Genomic DNA, 11778 nt, shown 5'->3' with positions numbered 1-11778 from the left:
ATGAGACAACTCTTAGGTTTACAAGATACCAATCTACAGATTGCATAATCATATATGTAAAGAATGATTTAGATCCCATAGTGGCAAAACAGGTTGGTAGATAGATAGTAAAATAAATTAAGTAGGCCAATATATTAGTGGCATGTTTAAAATTATACACAGATTAGAGACCTTTGCAAATTAAGAAAACAAATAAGAGAAGCAAGTGTTATCCATAATGGACGAATGGCGGCTTGGTGCGGCGGAGGATGTTGGGAGTAGGGATGGCAACTGGATCGCTCCATAATGGATATCCACAATCAGAGGCGGATGCAGCACATGACTAGTGGGGGCTCAAGCCCCCACCGGCCAAAAATTTTTTTTTAAAAATAAAAGAAAAAAATATTTTAATTTTTTAATTAGTCCCATTAAATTTATTAAAATAGTCACTATAAAATGTAAAACCCATAAAATTTAAACTTTGACTTTTAAAAAATATAAAAACATATATTTTAATAAAAAATAATGATAGTCCACTACTCAAATATTTTATATTCTAAAAAATATGATTAATTCTTCCAGTTTATATAATAATAGTAGAACGAACATTTTCAGTAATAAAACTCATGAAGAATCATCTTTGGAATCGGATGGGATAAATGATAGTTTGGTTGTCTATATAAGAAACAATAAATTTAATAATATTGATAATGAGTTTATTGCATAACATTTTTAAAATATAAAAATGCGTAGAGACTAATTATAAATATTTTATATATTCAAAATTTTAATTTTTTATATTTTACTATTATCTAATTTAGCCCCCGGTAAATTATTTTTTTAGATCCGCCACTGTCCACAATATCCATCTAATTGGATCGGATAATATCCATCCAAAAATTTTTGGATTTTGAAATGAATATTTTAAAATTATATCCAGATGGATATGGATGGATATAGATAATTATTTTTACCCAACACAAGTTTAAAAAATTTTAATTTTATAAAATTAAAAATAAAAAATATAATAAACAAACAAATGTAAAATTATTATATTAACTAGTGAAAATTTTAAATTCCTCTTATATTAAAAATTAAAATTTTTAAAATTATCCTTTAATTTTTTAACTTATTTAATATTATTAATAATTATTATTTTATTTTATTAATTTAATATTATAAATGGATATCCACCGGACCTTGCCGGACCACCACCGGACCTCGCCGGACCATCACTGGACCTCCCTGGATCACCGCCGGACTGTCGCCGGACCACCGTCGGCTTTGCCAGAAAGTCGTCGGACCGCGCCGGAAAGTTACCGGACCGCCGCCACCGACCACCGGACCGCCATTTTATTTTTTATATATATGTGTGTATATATATTACATATATAAATAGTTTAATAACTAAATTTAATATTGAAATTTTAACTATTTTATATTATTATTTTTATATAATAAAAATAAAATATCCATGGATCTCCATGGTTATATGGATAAAATCTATATTCATGTCTAATATTAAATATTGGATATGGATATGGATATATCCATTATGGATAATTATGAATTTGCATTTGGATGGATATTATCCATCCATAATTGGATATTTGCCATCCCTAGTTGGGAGTTGGGACTGGTGTGGTGATGGAGAAAGGAGGCTATGACTGTTTAATTTTGCGTGGAAATATGTGAAATTGAAATTAAAAATTTGAGTTTTGGATAGATTTTTGAAGGAGGCAATGTGCGGGTCTTCGGCAAGGTAAGCATGCATGCATGACTTTGTATCAGCAGTTTTTTCTCTCTCAAACTTAAATTAAATTTGTTATGTTACAAACAAAATCTGTAATATAGAAAGGTCGTTAACCCAAACTTAAATTAAATTTTAATGCTTTGTATAATAAAATTCAAATCCAAAGTAATTTTATTGTTTACCCAATTCAAACCAGGGCCTTGGATATAGATTGAAGTATGGGTCATGGTATTTCATACCCACCCCTAATCGTACATATTATCTCGTGCATCATTATATATATTATAAAAACATGGCTTCCTCCAATATCTTCACCGATTAAATTTGAAAACTATTGAATTTATGCATCGTTGAATCTCACTACTAACGATCCGCTCTACCAATAATAACTTGTCAGTAAACGGTATTTAAAGACTTTAATCATATCAAAACCATTACGTTGCCAGTACCACGGACCACTAATTTTCTTTGTTATTTTTTTTTTTTCAATGCCATAATAAATCATCACACTAAAATAGTGCTAAAAAAAAAGAATTTCTAAGCTTTTACCTCGAAGTTTGTTTATTATTTTGGTGGTGCTACGACACACGTAACATACCTCACGTAACCTTCCTAAAATTCCATTATTTTTTTTATATACTAATATTTATGATTAGAATTTTAATAATATTTACAATAAAAATTAAAGTTTCTGAGACTAACTTAAATTAATTTTCTCATGGCACGAGTCACGACCTAGATATATCTACTTTCTCTAATATTGAAATATTTATTAACTTCACCTAAATTTTTGTGAGAGGTGTCTATCATTTCACTATTATATACTTGGGAGGAGAAATTTAAGAATTAGAACAGAATTCCACATGTACCTTTAATTTTAGTGATGAGTATATTCTCGTTTTATTTCAAGACATAGGGTTTGAGTGTTTTTTTTTTTTTTTTCCTTTCAGTGAATAATAGCGAAATTGATTGAAAAGAAGGGAAAGAATAATGTTAAATTACAAAACGGCAAAGTAAAACGATATTTGGGTAATCCTTAAGAATCTACAAGCAGAGTATCCCACTAAACTTATGATGAGCAGGAAACTCACGACAATGAAGATTCATACCACCATTCTTCTTCTTATAGTTCGACCATTAAATACGTAGCTACCATGGTGGCTTGCAATGAGAACTTTGAAAACAAACAAGAACAGAAGTTGAATCAGCCTTCATCCAAATCCAATGCCGCTTAATGGGATTAAGCAACGTCAATGGTTGTAATAATGGCATATACAGCATAAAAAATGATGTTTGATGGCCTAGAGAAATGGCAAAGCCGCCTTGAAATGTACCGTTAAAGGCCCGAAAAATAGCTCCACCTGCCGAAACCCCCGGACTACCCTTAGCCAAACCATCAGTCTTAACTGAAAGAACAAAAACATGCTACTATTTGGTTTAGCGGTGGGCATTAGACATCTTTTTATCTCAATTTTTAAGTTAATAGTTGGAGTATTTTCATGTACATTATTGAGGTTGATTTTTTTTTTTAAAAAACAAAATTTGAAAGTAGATCCGATCATTCTAAATCTAATTATATGAATTGCACCAACATAAATTTCTTTTGGAAGGTTGCCAAAATTCTGATGATAAATATCGTAATGTAAATAAAATATATATGCTACAATAAATCCGTAATAATCATTGTATTGAATAATGTGATAATATATTATTGTAAATTTTTATATATAAGTAATTAAGGTTCAAAATCTGCGCCTACTACCATTTTTGACAAAATGTACACGTTAAATAAGAAAAATTAGAAAATTGTCACATTTTGTAAATCATCATTATAATATCATCTTAAAAAGAAAATAATTAAATTGCTTACATTTGAAAATCTAGTATTCATTCTTAAGAAGTAAAGCTAGTGTTGAAATTTCAATTATGGATCCGAAATTTGAGTCAATTTGACCATTAAACCCAAAGTCCCAAACCGCCCCAAGCTTCGCCTTCACTAAAGTCGCACCACTTTTGCACCGAGTTAGGGTTTCAGCGAACTTTCAACACACACGCAGAGAGACTCTAGTCTCGTTCATCTGTCAGTACAAAGCAATAAAGAGAGGGCGCGAGAGAGAGAGAGACACGCCATGGACATGCAAAGCGACTTCGATAGATTGCTCTTCTTTGAACACGCTCGCAAAACCGCCGAAGCTGCCTACGCCAAGGACCCTCTCGATGCCGATGTTCGTTCATATTCTTTTCTTTGATCCGTCCCTTTGTTTTTTGCCTTCTATTTTAGTTTCATTATCTGGGTTTGTTTGGTTTAAATTGTTTTTTTAAATTGTTTTTGTGGCTTGTTGGCGCAGAATTTAACGAGATGGGGCGGTGCTCTTCTGGAGTTGTCCCAGTTTCAAACTGTTCCAGATTCAAAGAAGATGATATTAGGTGCTTATACAAGTTTATATTTAATATTTTTTAGGTCATCCATTTTTGTTTGAATAACTGGCAACTATTTGATTAATGGGCTACTGGTTATTGGAATGCTAAATTTGTTAATATGGAATTGTAATTTAATGATGTGCCAGATGCAATTTCAAAGCTGGAGGAGGCATTGATGGTTAGCCCCAACAGACACGACACATTGTGGTGTTTGGGAAATGCTCATACTTCTCATGCTTTTTTGACTCCTGACCAGGATGAGGCCAAGGAGTATTTCAATAAGGCAACTCTGTACTTTCAGCAAGCAGTTGATGAGGTATTGTTTTTTCTATTTGCAGTGACACATAAATATTAGACAGTATGATATGCGTGAAATAATAGATTTGGCTTTTTTTTGGTAGGAACCCTCGAATGAGCTTTATCAGAAGTCTTTAGAGGTGGCTGCAAAGGTACTTCTTTATCATTTCTTTTGTCAATTAATGTTTGCCCCAAGATGCTTATGTTTCACGTGGTTGGTCTTTTAGTTTCTCTCGCATGTTTTGTTCATAAATTTGGTCTGACTTCAATTTTCAAATATAATACAGAATTCAATTATGATTTTGGGTTCTACATTTAGTGAGGAAATATGGATTCTGGTCCCATATTCTGATAATAATGCTGCTTGGGCAAGAGCAGGAGTGATTGTAGATATTGATTGGATGTAGGTTGGATAAATTTGTCTTCTAGGAAAATCCTAAGGAGGTCTTTTCAAATTGCAGTATGCTATGTGGAATTGGATGGGTGGTTGCCATTGAAATATACAGCATCTTTCCCTTATGAGTTTTGGGTGAGTAAGGTGAGAAATAGGTACTAGAGTTGTCTGAAATGCTGATAGGAGATTGCAAATGAATTGGTTCTTGAATTCTGCTAGACATTGCTTTGCGGTACATAACTATAGCTGCATTTCCCATTGTTTTGATTTGTCTGAATAAAACATGTAATTTGTTGTCTTTTGTCAAGTTCTTGCTGTAAATGAGTAACCTATAATGCTTGTTCCGTTGGAAGAATTGAAGTGACAGTGTCACAATCATGTGGAATTATTGGATAGAAGTGTCTGGATGCACTCAGGTGGTCCAAGGACTTGATCATCTTAAGGTGGCTGTTTCACCTTTATGAGTTGTTTGAGTTTCAATTACGTTTGCTGGTTGAGAACTAATTGACTTAAGCTTGTATTAAATTAGAGTGTTTCAATATTCTTTGCAAAAGAAATGGCCATTTGCCATGTCTATTTATCACATCTACAATGTGCTTGTTCATTGTCATAGAAATGTCAGCTGAAAACTCTTTATGCTATTGGCTCCGCAAAGATTCGTTCTGTGTACCATATGTAAGTACTTATTAATTTTGAGTTTTCTCAGCTAGATTGATACCTTATTGTCGTTTGTTTGTGTCCAAAGGCTCCGGAGTTGCACATGGAAATCCACAAGCATGGTTTAGGTCAACAAACAATGGGGCCATCTACTGGACCTTCTTCTACTTCTTCGGGTGCAAAGGTGATAACCTAAAGGTTTTTATTTTTATTTTATTTTTTTATTTGCAGCTAATATGCTTGTGCTGTGGTTTTTTTCCTGCTATTAATGATGTGTGTTGCAATGCGTCCTTCTATCACAATTCTTTCTATTTTATCTATTCAGCAATATATTTGTAAATTAATAGAAATTTTCTTAATAACAACTTTTGCTCAGGCGTTTTGGAGGACAAAGAGGTCAGATGTGTTTTTGTCTTGTATCTCTGTTGACATGCATGTGTCTTCTGTGTTGTATATGCAACGTTATTCAATAATTAATGGGTTGTAGGAATACCATGGTTTAAAATATGGGATGTTGTATGATCGTAATTGCTCGGATTGGTGCCTTGACTATACTATTTCCTGCCCTTTTACATTTCACCACGCCTAGTGCACATGCTGATGTGTGTATAGCCGTGCATTGTGCGTGTACATGTGGGTGGGGAGATATTGCATGTTTGGCCTAAAATTTATACCCTAGTGAGGGACATGCAAATTGTAATTACTTTTACTGTTTTTGTTTATTAAGGTCTGCATTGACAGTTTTGTATCGGTTAGTGTATTCCATAGTGTGGTTGTCATCAAAGATGAAGATTATTGCTTCAGCAGTTGCTTGATCATTTAATGAATTCTTTGTCCTTTAGTAAGTTGATTGCTTCTTTTTTCTTGCTCTCAGACTTCAAAGAAGAAGAAAAGCAGTGATCTCAAATACGACATATTTGGATGGGTAATCCTGGCTGTCGGCATTGTTGCATGGGTTGGATTTGCAAAATCCCATATGCCTACCCCTCCCCCAACCCCTCCGAGATAAGTGGGAGGAACATGCGATAAGTGGGAGGAACATGGTTTTGTTCGTGCCTCAGGCACTTTGAGATTTCAGTATCCACACAGTCCCATTGAGCCGTCTGATTCTAGGAGAATTGAGAATTTTCCGTGCTGTATGCCTGTACCGATCCTTTTAGTTATTATTTTAGTTATTTTCTCTGTGTAAACCGTTATGAATAAGTGTTACTATATCTATATCTATCTGTTATATGGAAATCATTGAAATGTTCTTAGTTATTTCGGAAAAGCTGTATTTGTTTTAAGCATCGACTGCATTTTTTTATTCGGCATCCATCCACTCACTGACTCACGTCGTCAAATATATTGAGTGTTAAAATCTTAAAGGCTGTGTTTGGCACATTGTATTGTATTATGTTGTATTGTATTAGCACTGTATTATAATAATATTGTACAATGCTTGGTGCTACACTGTATTGTATTAATTTTTTTATGATTAATTTAAATTATATATTTTATTATATTAATATTTATATTATTATTAATTTTAAATTAATATTATTCAAATTTATTCATATATAAATATTTATTATTAGTTATGTTATATTATAAATTTATTAATAAATTATAATATAAAAATAAAATAAAATATTATATAATATCATATTAAATTAAAAAGTTATATTATTTATTATTATTATTATAAACAAAAATAAAAGCAAAAAGCAAACGCAAAGGAAAAAAAAAAAAAGCAAGCTGCAAACGCAAAACAAGGAAAAGAAAAAAAAAAAAAACACAAGCTAATGCGGTAAACTGCTGCATTACTTAAACCCGACTTTACTTAAACCCGACTCACAGTTGGGTTTAGCTAATGCGGCAGTTTCTGCATTAGCACATTTACTTTAACCCATTCCTATGTTCTTCCAAACATAATACTAATATTAATTTAATGTAAACACTATTTTAATATATTATAATATCATGCACCAAACACACTCAAAGGTTATTGTTTACCTATGTATTATTATTATTTCATTTGAATGCAATTATTTATTTTTGAAGAATAATAAAATAGAAAAATGCATTTGATGGATTTTCATCTAGAAAATTGTGTTTTTTTTTAATCGATTTAAAATATTAAAAATGAATGATGGAAGCTTTTCTAGTTATTAAAAAATGAACTTGCTATGCGACGTCGTTTAGGCATTGACAAGTCACAAGTGACACTGGCGTGGCGAGTCCAGCGACTAGGAAGAGAGAACACGAAGGTTCACGTTGATCTCTGGGTGAGGGTGACGTGGCACAAAAAACAAAAAACTGAAAAACTGAAAAGCAAAGGGAGCTCGCTCTTTCTCGCAGTCTCTCTTTCGTTGAGACTCTGAGCTGAAGAAAATGGCAGGAGCCAAGTTGTGCGGTGGCGATACAGCATTCCTGCTACGCTCGCACTCGCACTCGCACTCGCACTTCCTTGAAGCAGCAACACGCCGAGCCGCGCCGTTCCCAGGCCGAGTCTCCTCCGTCTCTCCCAATCCCAAACCCTCTCGTTACCGAATCTTAGCCATGACTGTTAAAAGAAGCCCTAAGCGCCTTAAATACTCCGCTCCACAGTTCACCAAGGTCGTCTTCTCTCTCTTCTCTCTCGCTCTTCTCTTTTTAGTTTCTTTTATTAATTGATTATCATTATTAGTCTAAAAATTAGCTTGCGGACTGCAATGTGCGTCATTGCTTGCATGAGTGAATAAACGTGTAAAACTAAAACCCTAGTGTGTTGTTGTTGTACTGTCTACTGAGAAATAGTAGAGACTGCCTTATTACATGCACCTGTATGGTACAATCCTTGTAAAACTTTTTGTTACTAAGGTAATGATTTATTGTGTGGGTAATGATTACAGCCAGAACACTGGGCGGAATTAATGAAATTATTTCTGGTTCCATAATTAATAGGTTCTGTATAGGAGTTCAGTATGACTTTTTATTGACTTGAGCGTTGAATGATGCTTTTTCTTTCATAATAATATTAGGAAGGCGGATTGATGTATGTTGAAGCTGACCCATCGGGAGCTGACAGTTGGAAATTGGAGCCAGTTGTTGAACTTTTGAAAGAAGGAGCTGTGGGGGTCATTCCTACTGACACTCTGTATGCCACTGCCATTTGCCTCAGCCGCTCTGTTAGTTACTTTAAAGCTGTGTTTGATATCATTGTACTTTGTATATCAGGGTAGTCACTGGTGAAGGTTGGGAAGCTATAGTTGTAAATTTATATTTCCGCATGCTGCGATTGTGGGTTATTTTGACTTTTGAGCAAGTTACATGCATCATGATGAGCTTGTAGGCTAGTTGTTGATTTATAAAGAGGATCGCGCACCGTCAGAAAGACTGAAAATTGACTTTTTCGAATCCTGAAATTATTTAAACTTCTGTTATAAATTCATCACCATTGTGGTTCCTACCAGAAATTACATTATCCGGTGCTTAGTGGGTGTATTAGAGGAAAGGAGATAAAAGAAAGTAGTTCTTCAAGTTTACATCCCTATGTTGGTTGGCTTGATTGGAGGTTTTTTGTGTTCTTTGGTTCAAAATAATGAATTGCCATCCCTCACGACTTCAATATGTTGTGAATTAAGATATTAAATCAGCCCTTCACTGTGCAATAACATTACTGGATTGAAATATTCAATTGTGATCCTTTTTTATTTTTTTCCCTGAACTCTGAAAGGATGTCAATTGTTCCTATGTTCTCAGGTATGCAATAGTTTGCGATTTGAAGAGCCATTCAGCGATTGAACGTCTTCGTAGGTAATTGATGTTGTTTTTCTTGTACAAACTTCATTTCTATCTTGCTTGGTGAACCTCTCTTATTTTTTCCAATTGCAGGATAAAAAATGTAGAACCTTCTAAGGTAAGGAAGATTGCTTCTCGTCCGTTACCTTATTAGTTTAATCTCTACTCCCTTTATGAATGTTAAGATATTTTTTCAATTTTCATTATCTGGAGGTTGATGCAGAAAGCATAGTGTGAGAAATTTGTTTGATTGGGATGAAGTTTTGGGTTAATTTTGTTAGCTTGGATTTTCCTGTGTCTCAGGTTTCAAGAGTTTCTTTTTTCAAAGTTTTGTATAGCTTTTGGTGTTCTACTCTGTAGAGAAGGTTTTAGTTTGTGGACCTCTGGTTCACTTTTGTAATATTTATTCCCTTCTAAGATTCTATAAAAGTTTCTCTGTTTCCTATAAAAAAAAAGGGAAATTTGTTTGCCCTAATCCCCTTTATATTCAATTTTTTAACTATCCTTTGCAATTTTGATGCCGTCTCCTAATTTTTGCAGCCTTTAAGTATCTTATGCCGGTCTCTCCGTGATATAGACACCTATACAACTGGTTTCCCTCGTGGTGATGGCCAAGGACATGCAAATATCTTTCGAGCTGTTAAGCATTGCTTACCTGGGCCTGTAAGAATATCTCCTTTACCCATTGTTATGGCTAGCAACAAACTCTAAGGTCTCCATCAATGTCATTGTTGAGCTTGTATAACAGCTATGCATTATTGTATGTGGAGAATATAAGGGAGGCTGAAGCAGGAGCCACCATACAATGCCTTTTCGCATGCATTGCTTCTAATGTTTGTGATATTTTCATCATAACATTATGTTGATGGATTGAGACTTCATAGTGGATATTTAAAGGGGGAAAAAGGTATAAAAAAAATGAATTTCTATTATCAATTGATCATCTTAAGAATTTTTGGCCAAGGACAGTTTTGTTTCCCGGCTAACTCTGTTCAGAGTTTCTTATCTTCACATCTTTTGTCAAATTTATGATCCTATTGTAATTGAAAGTCGTTTGTACTGTGCTTTTGTGGGTACCTTGGTCTCCTTCTGTTTAGATGGAATTTATCCTGACAAAGTGTCTATGGAACAGTATACCTTTATTTTAACTGCCAGCAAAGAAGTGCCTAAAAAGTGTGTAAGATATGGGACTACGACAGCCAAATATTCTTTGAGAAAACATGTGGGTGTCCGTATCCCTAATGATGCCATATGCCAAGCAATACTACAAAAGATGGATGCTCCATTAATCTCCACAAGGTTGGTTTGGTTTATAAATACCAACTTTTGCTATAAGAAAAGAAACAGTTACAGGAAAACGGGTTTACCTTATATTTTTCTCCCTCCCTTCTTCTCATTCTTTTAGTTACTGATGCAAACAATTCTGATGAGACAAGTCCTTTCCCATAAGTGACAACTTTGCTGGTTAAACACACTGTAGATGCTGCTTTTGTATCTTTGCTATAATTATGATCCTAAACTGAACTTTTGATTTTTGTACCAGTGTGAAGTGGCTAAAGGATAATGAATGGATGGTAGATCCAGTTGTGATAGCTGATACCTATGGACCAGAGGTATGGTTTTGATTAATGAGAAGAAATTTGTATTTCTCAAATAAAAAATTGACCAGATTTCTATTCAAGGATATTTACTATAGTTAACTCAAGACCAACTTATATGCAATGCTGGGGGTCTATCTGTCTTGTTCTTGCTTTTAATAGTGTATTTTTCTCCTTTTAGGGCCTTGATTTTGTTGTTGATGGTGGTGTAAGAGTGGCTGAACCTTCCACTGTAGTTGACATGACTGGGACTTCTCCAAAAATCATACGGCAAGGAAAGGTATTCATTGTTTCATTTGATCTATGTGGGTCAACTTCTGTGAATTATTGGAAAACAATACTAAGGAATATGTTGATACTTATGTTTTCTCTGTGAATTGGGGAATTCAGGGACCTAAACTATACTGGATGGAAGAGGAAGATGCTAATTCAACAGCAATTGAAGATCTAATCCCTTCGGCTACCTAAAAATACCATGCATCTTGACATAAGCCTGTACATAATAATGGTTCATCTGCTTTCAGGGTTGAATTACCACTTTTCTACATTGGCATTCCGGTTTTGGGTTGGAGAACTACCATGACCCTGCATACCGAATACCAATATGCATGTTTTGTAAATGTCTGGTCAAGAAAAGCTACACTGGAGAAAGTTTTGGTAAAGCTAAAGTACGTAGGCCAGTTAGAACTTACAGTAAATGTTGTGCATACTCTGGCGCTTAGATAAAATGGCCTGGAAGCTAATCAAATTTGACCGTGAAGCTTTTGTTAAGTTGATGAATATCATTGGTGGTTATTAACTAACTTGTTTTATTTTCTCCGATGAGCTTGCGAGTACCAACGCCATGTCCAGATGGAGATCCGTGTAATAAATTAGAAGATAGAAACACGGGAAAGAGACCGAATCTTGAGAGGACC

The 11778-nt window shown here is 34.2% G+C and overlaps 2 protein-coding genes across 4 annotated transcripts; both read left to right on the top strand.

Annotated features, from left to right (window-relative positions):
* Window positions 1-3632: 3632 nt before the first annotated feature.
* Window positions 3633-6761, top strand: LOC102609447 (mitochondrial import receptor subunit TOM20). Its single transcript, XM_006470004.4, has 6 exons — window positions 3633-3957; window positions 4081-4159; window positions 4300-4469; window positions 4555-4602; window positions 5590-5685; window positions 6376-6761. Exons 1-6 carry the CDS (start codon window positions 3862-3864, stop codon window positions 6508-6510), a joined length of 624 nt encoding a protein of 207 aa, XP_006470067.1. The 5' UTR covers window positions 3633-3861; the 3' UTR covers window positions 6511-6761.
* An 895-nt stretch (window positions 6762-7656) lies between these two features.
* LOC102609719 (uncharacterized) lies at window positions 7657-11660 on the top strand. Of its 3 annotated transcripts, none has more exons than XM_006470005.4 (9): window positions 7657-8099; window positions 8504-8619; window positions 9225-9278; window positions 9357-9381; window positions 9804-9926; window positions 10396-10562; window positions 10807-10876; window positions 11043-11141; window positions 11252-11660. In XM_006470005.4, exons 1-9 carry the CDS (start codon window positions 7875-7877, stop codon window positions 11327-11329), a joined length of 957 nt encoding a protein of 318 aa, XP_006470068.1. In that variant the 5' UTR covers window positions 7657-7874; the 3' UTR covers window positions 11330-11660. The 3 variants fall into 3 exon arrangements, with proteins under 3 accessions (XP_006470068.1, XP_052290596.1, XP_024951203.1); XM_052434636.1 differs by lacking the exon at window positions 7657-8099 and adding an exon at window positions 8154-8310; XM_025095435.2 differs by lacking the exon at window positions 7657-8099 and having other exon boundaries at window positions 8508-8650.
* Window positions 11661-11778: the final 118 nt, after the last annotated feature.

The sequence above is a fragment of the Citrus sinensis genome, chromosome 2 (genome assembly GCF_022201045.2).
Source record: "Citrus sinensis cultivar Valencia sweet orange chromosome 2, DVS_A1.0, whole genome shotgun sequence".
NCBI classification, from domain to species: Eukaryota; Viridiplantae; Streptophyta; class Magnoliopsida; order Sapindales; family Rutaceae; genus Citrus; species Citrus sinensis.
This window is presented reverse-complemented; position numbering and strand designations above follow the sequence as displayed.

What these genes read in the sequence shown, in the direction of transcription:
- LOC102609447 (XM_006470004.4), top strand. Translation starts at nt 3,862, where the DNA reads ATGGACATGCAAAGCGACTTCGATAGATTGCTCTTCTTTGAACACGCT. An exon ending in CTTTAGAGGTGGCTGCAAAG is followed by an intron (nt 4,603 to 5,589) that starts GTACTTCTTTAT and finishes TTGTGTCCAAAG; the next exon opens with GCTCCGGAGTTGCACATGGA. An exon ending in CTACTTCTTCGGGTGCAAAG is followed by an intron (nt 5,686 to 6,375) that starts GTGATAACCTAA and finishes TCTTGCTCTCAG; the next exon opens with ACTTCAAAGAAGAAGAAAAG.
- LOC102609719 (XM_006470005.4), top strand. Translation starts at nt 7,875, where the DNA reads ATGGCAGGAGCCAAGTTGTGCGGTGGCGATACAGCATTCCTGCTACGC. An exon ending in GCGATTGAACGTCTTCGTAG is followed by an intron (nt 9,279 to 9,356) that starts GTAATTGATGTT and finishes TTCCAATTGCAG; the next exon opens with GATAAAAAATGTAGAACCTT. An exon ending in AAATCATACGGCAAGGAAAG is followed by an intron (nt 11,142 to 11,251) that starts GTATTCATTGTT and finishes TGGGGAATTCAG; the next exon opens with GGACCTAAACTATACTGGAT.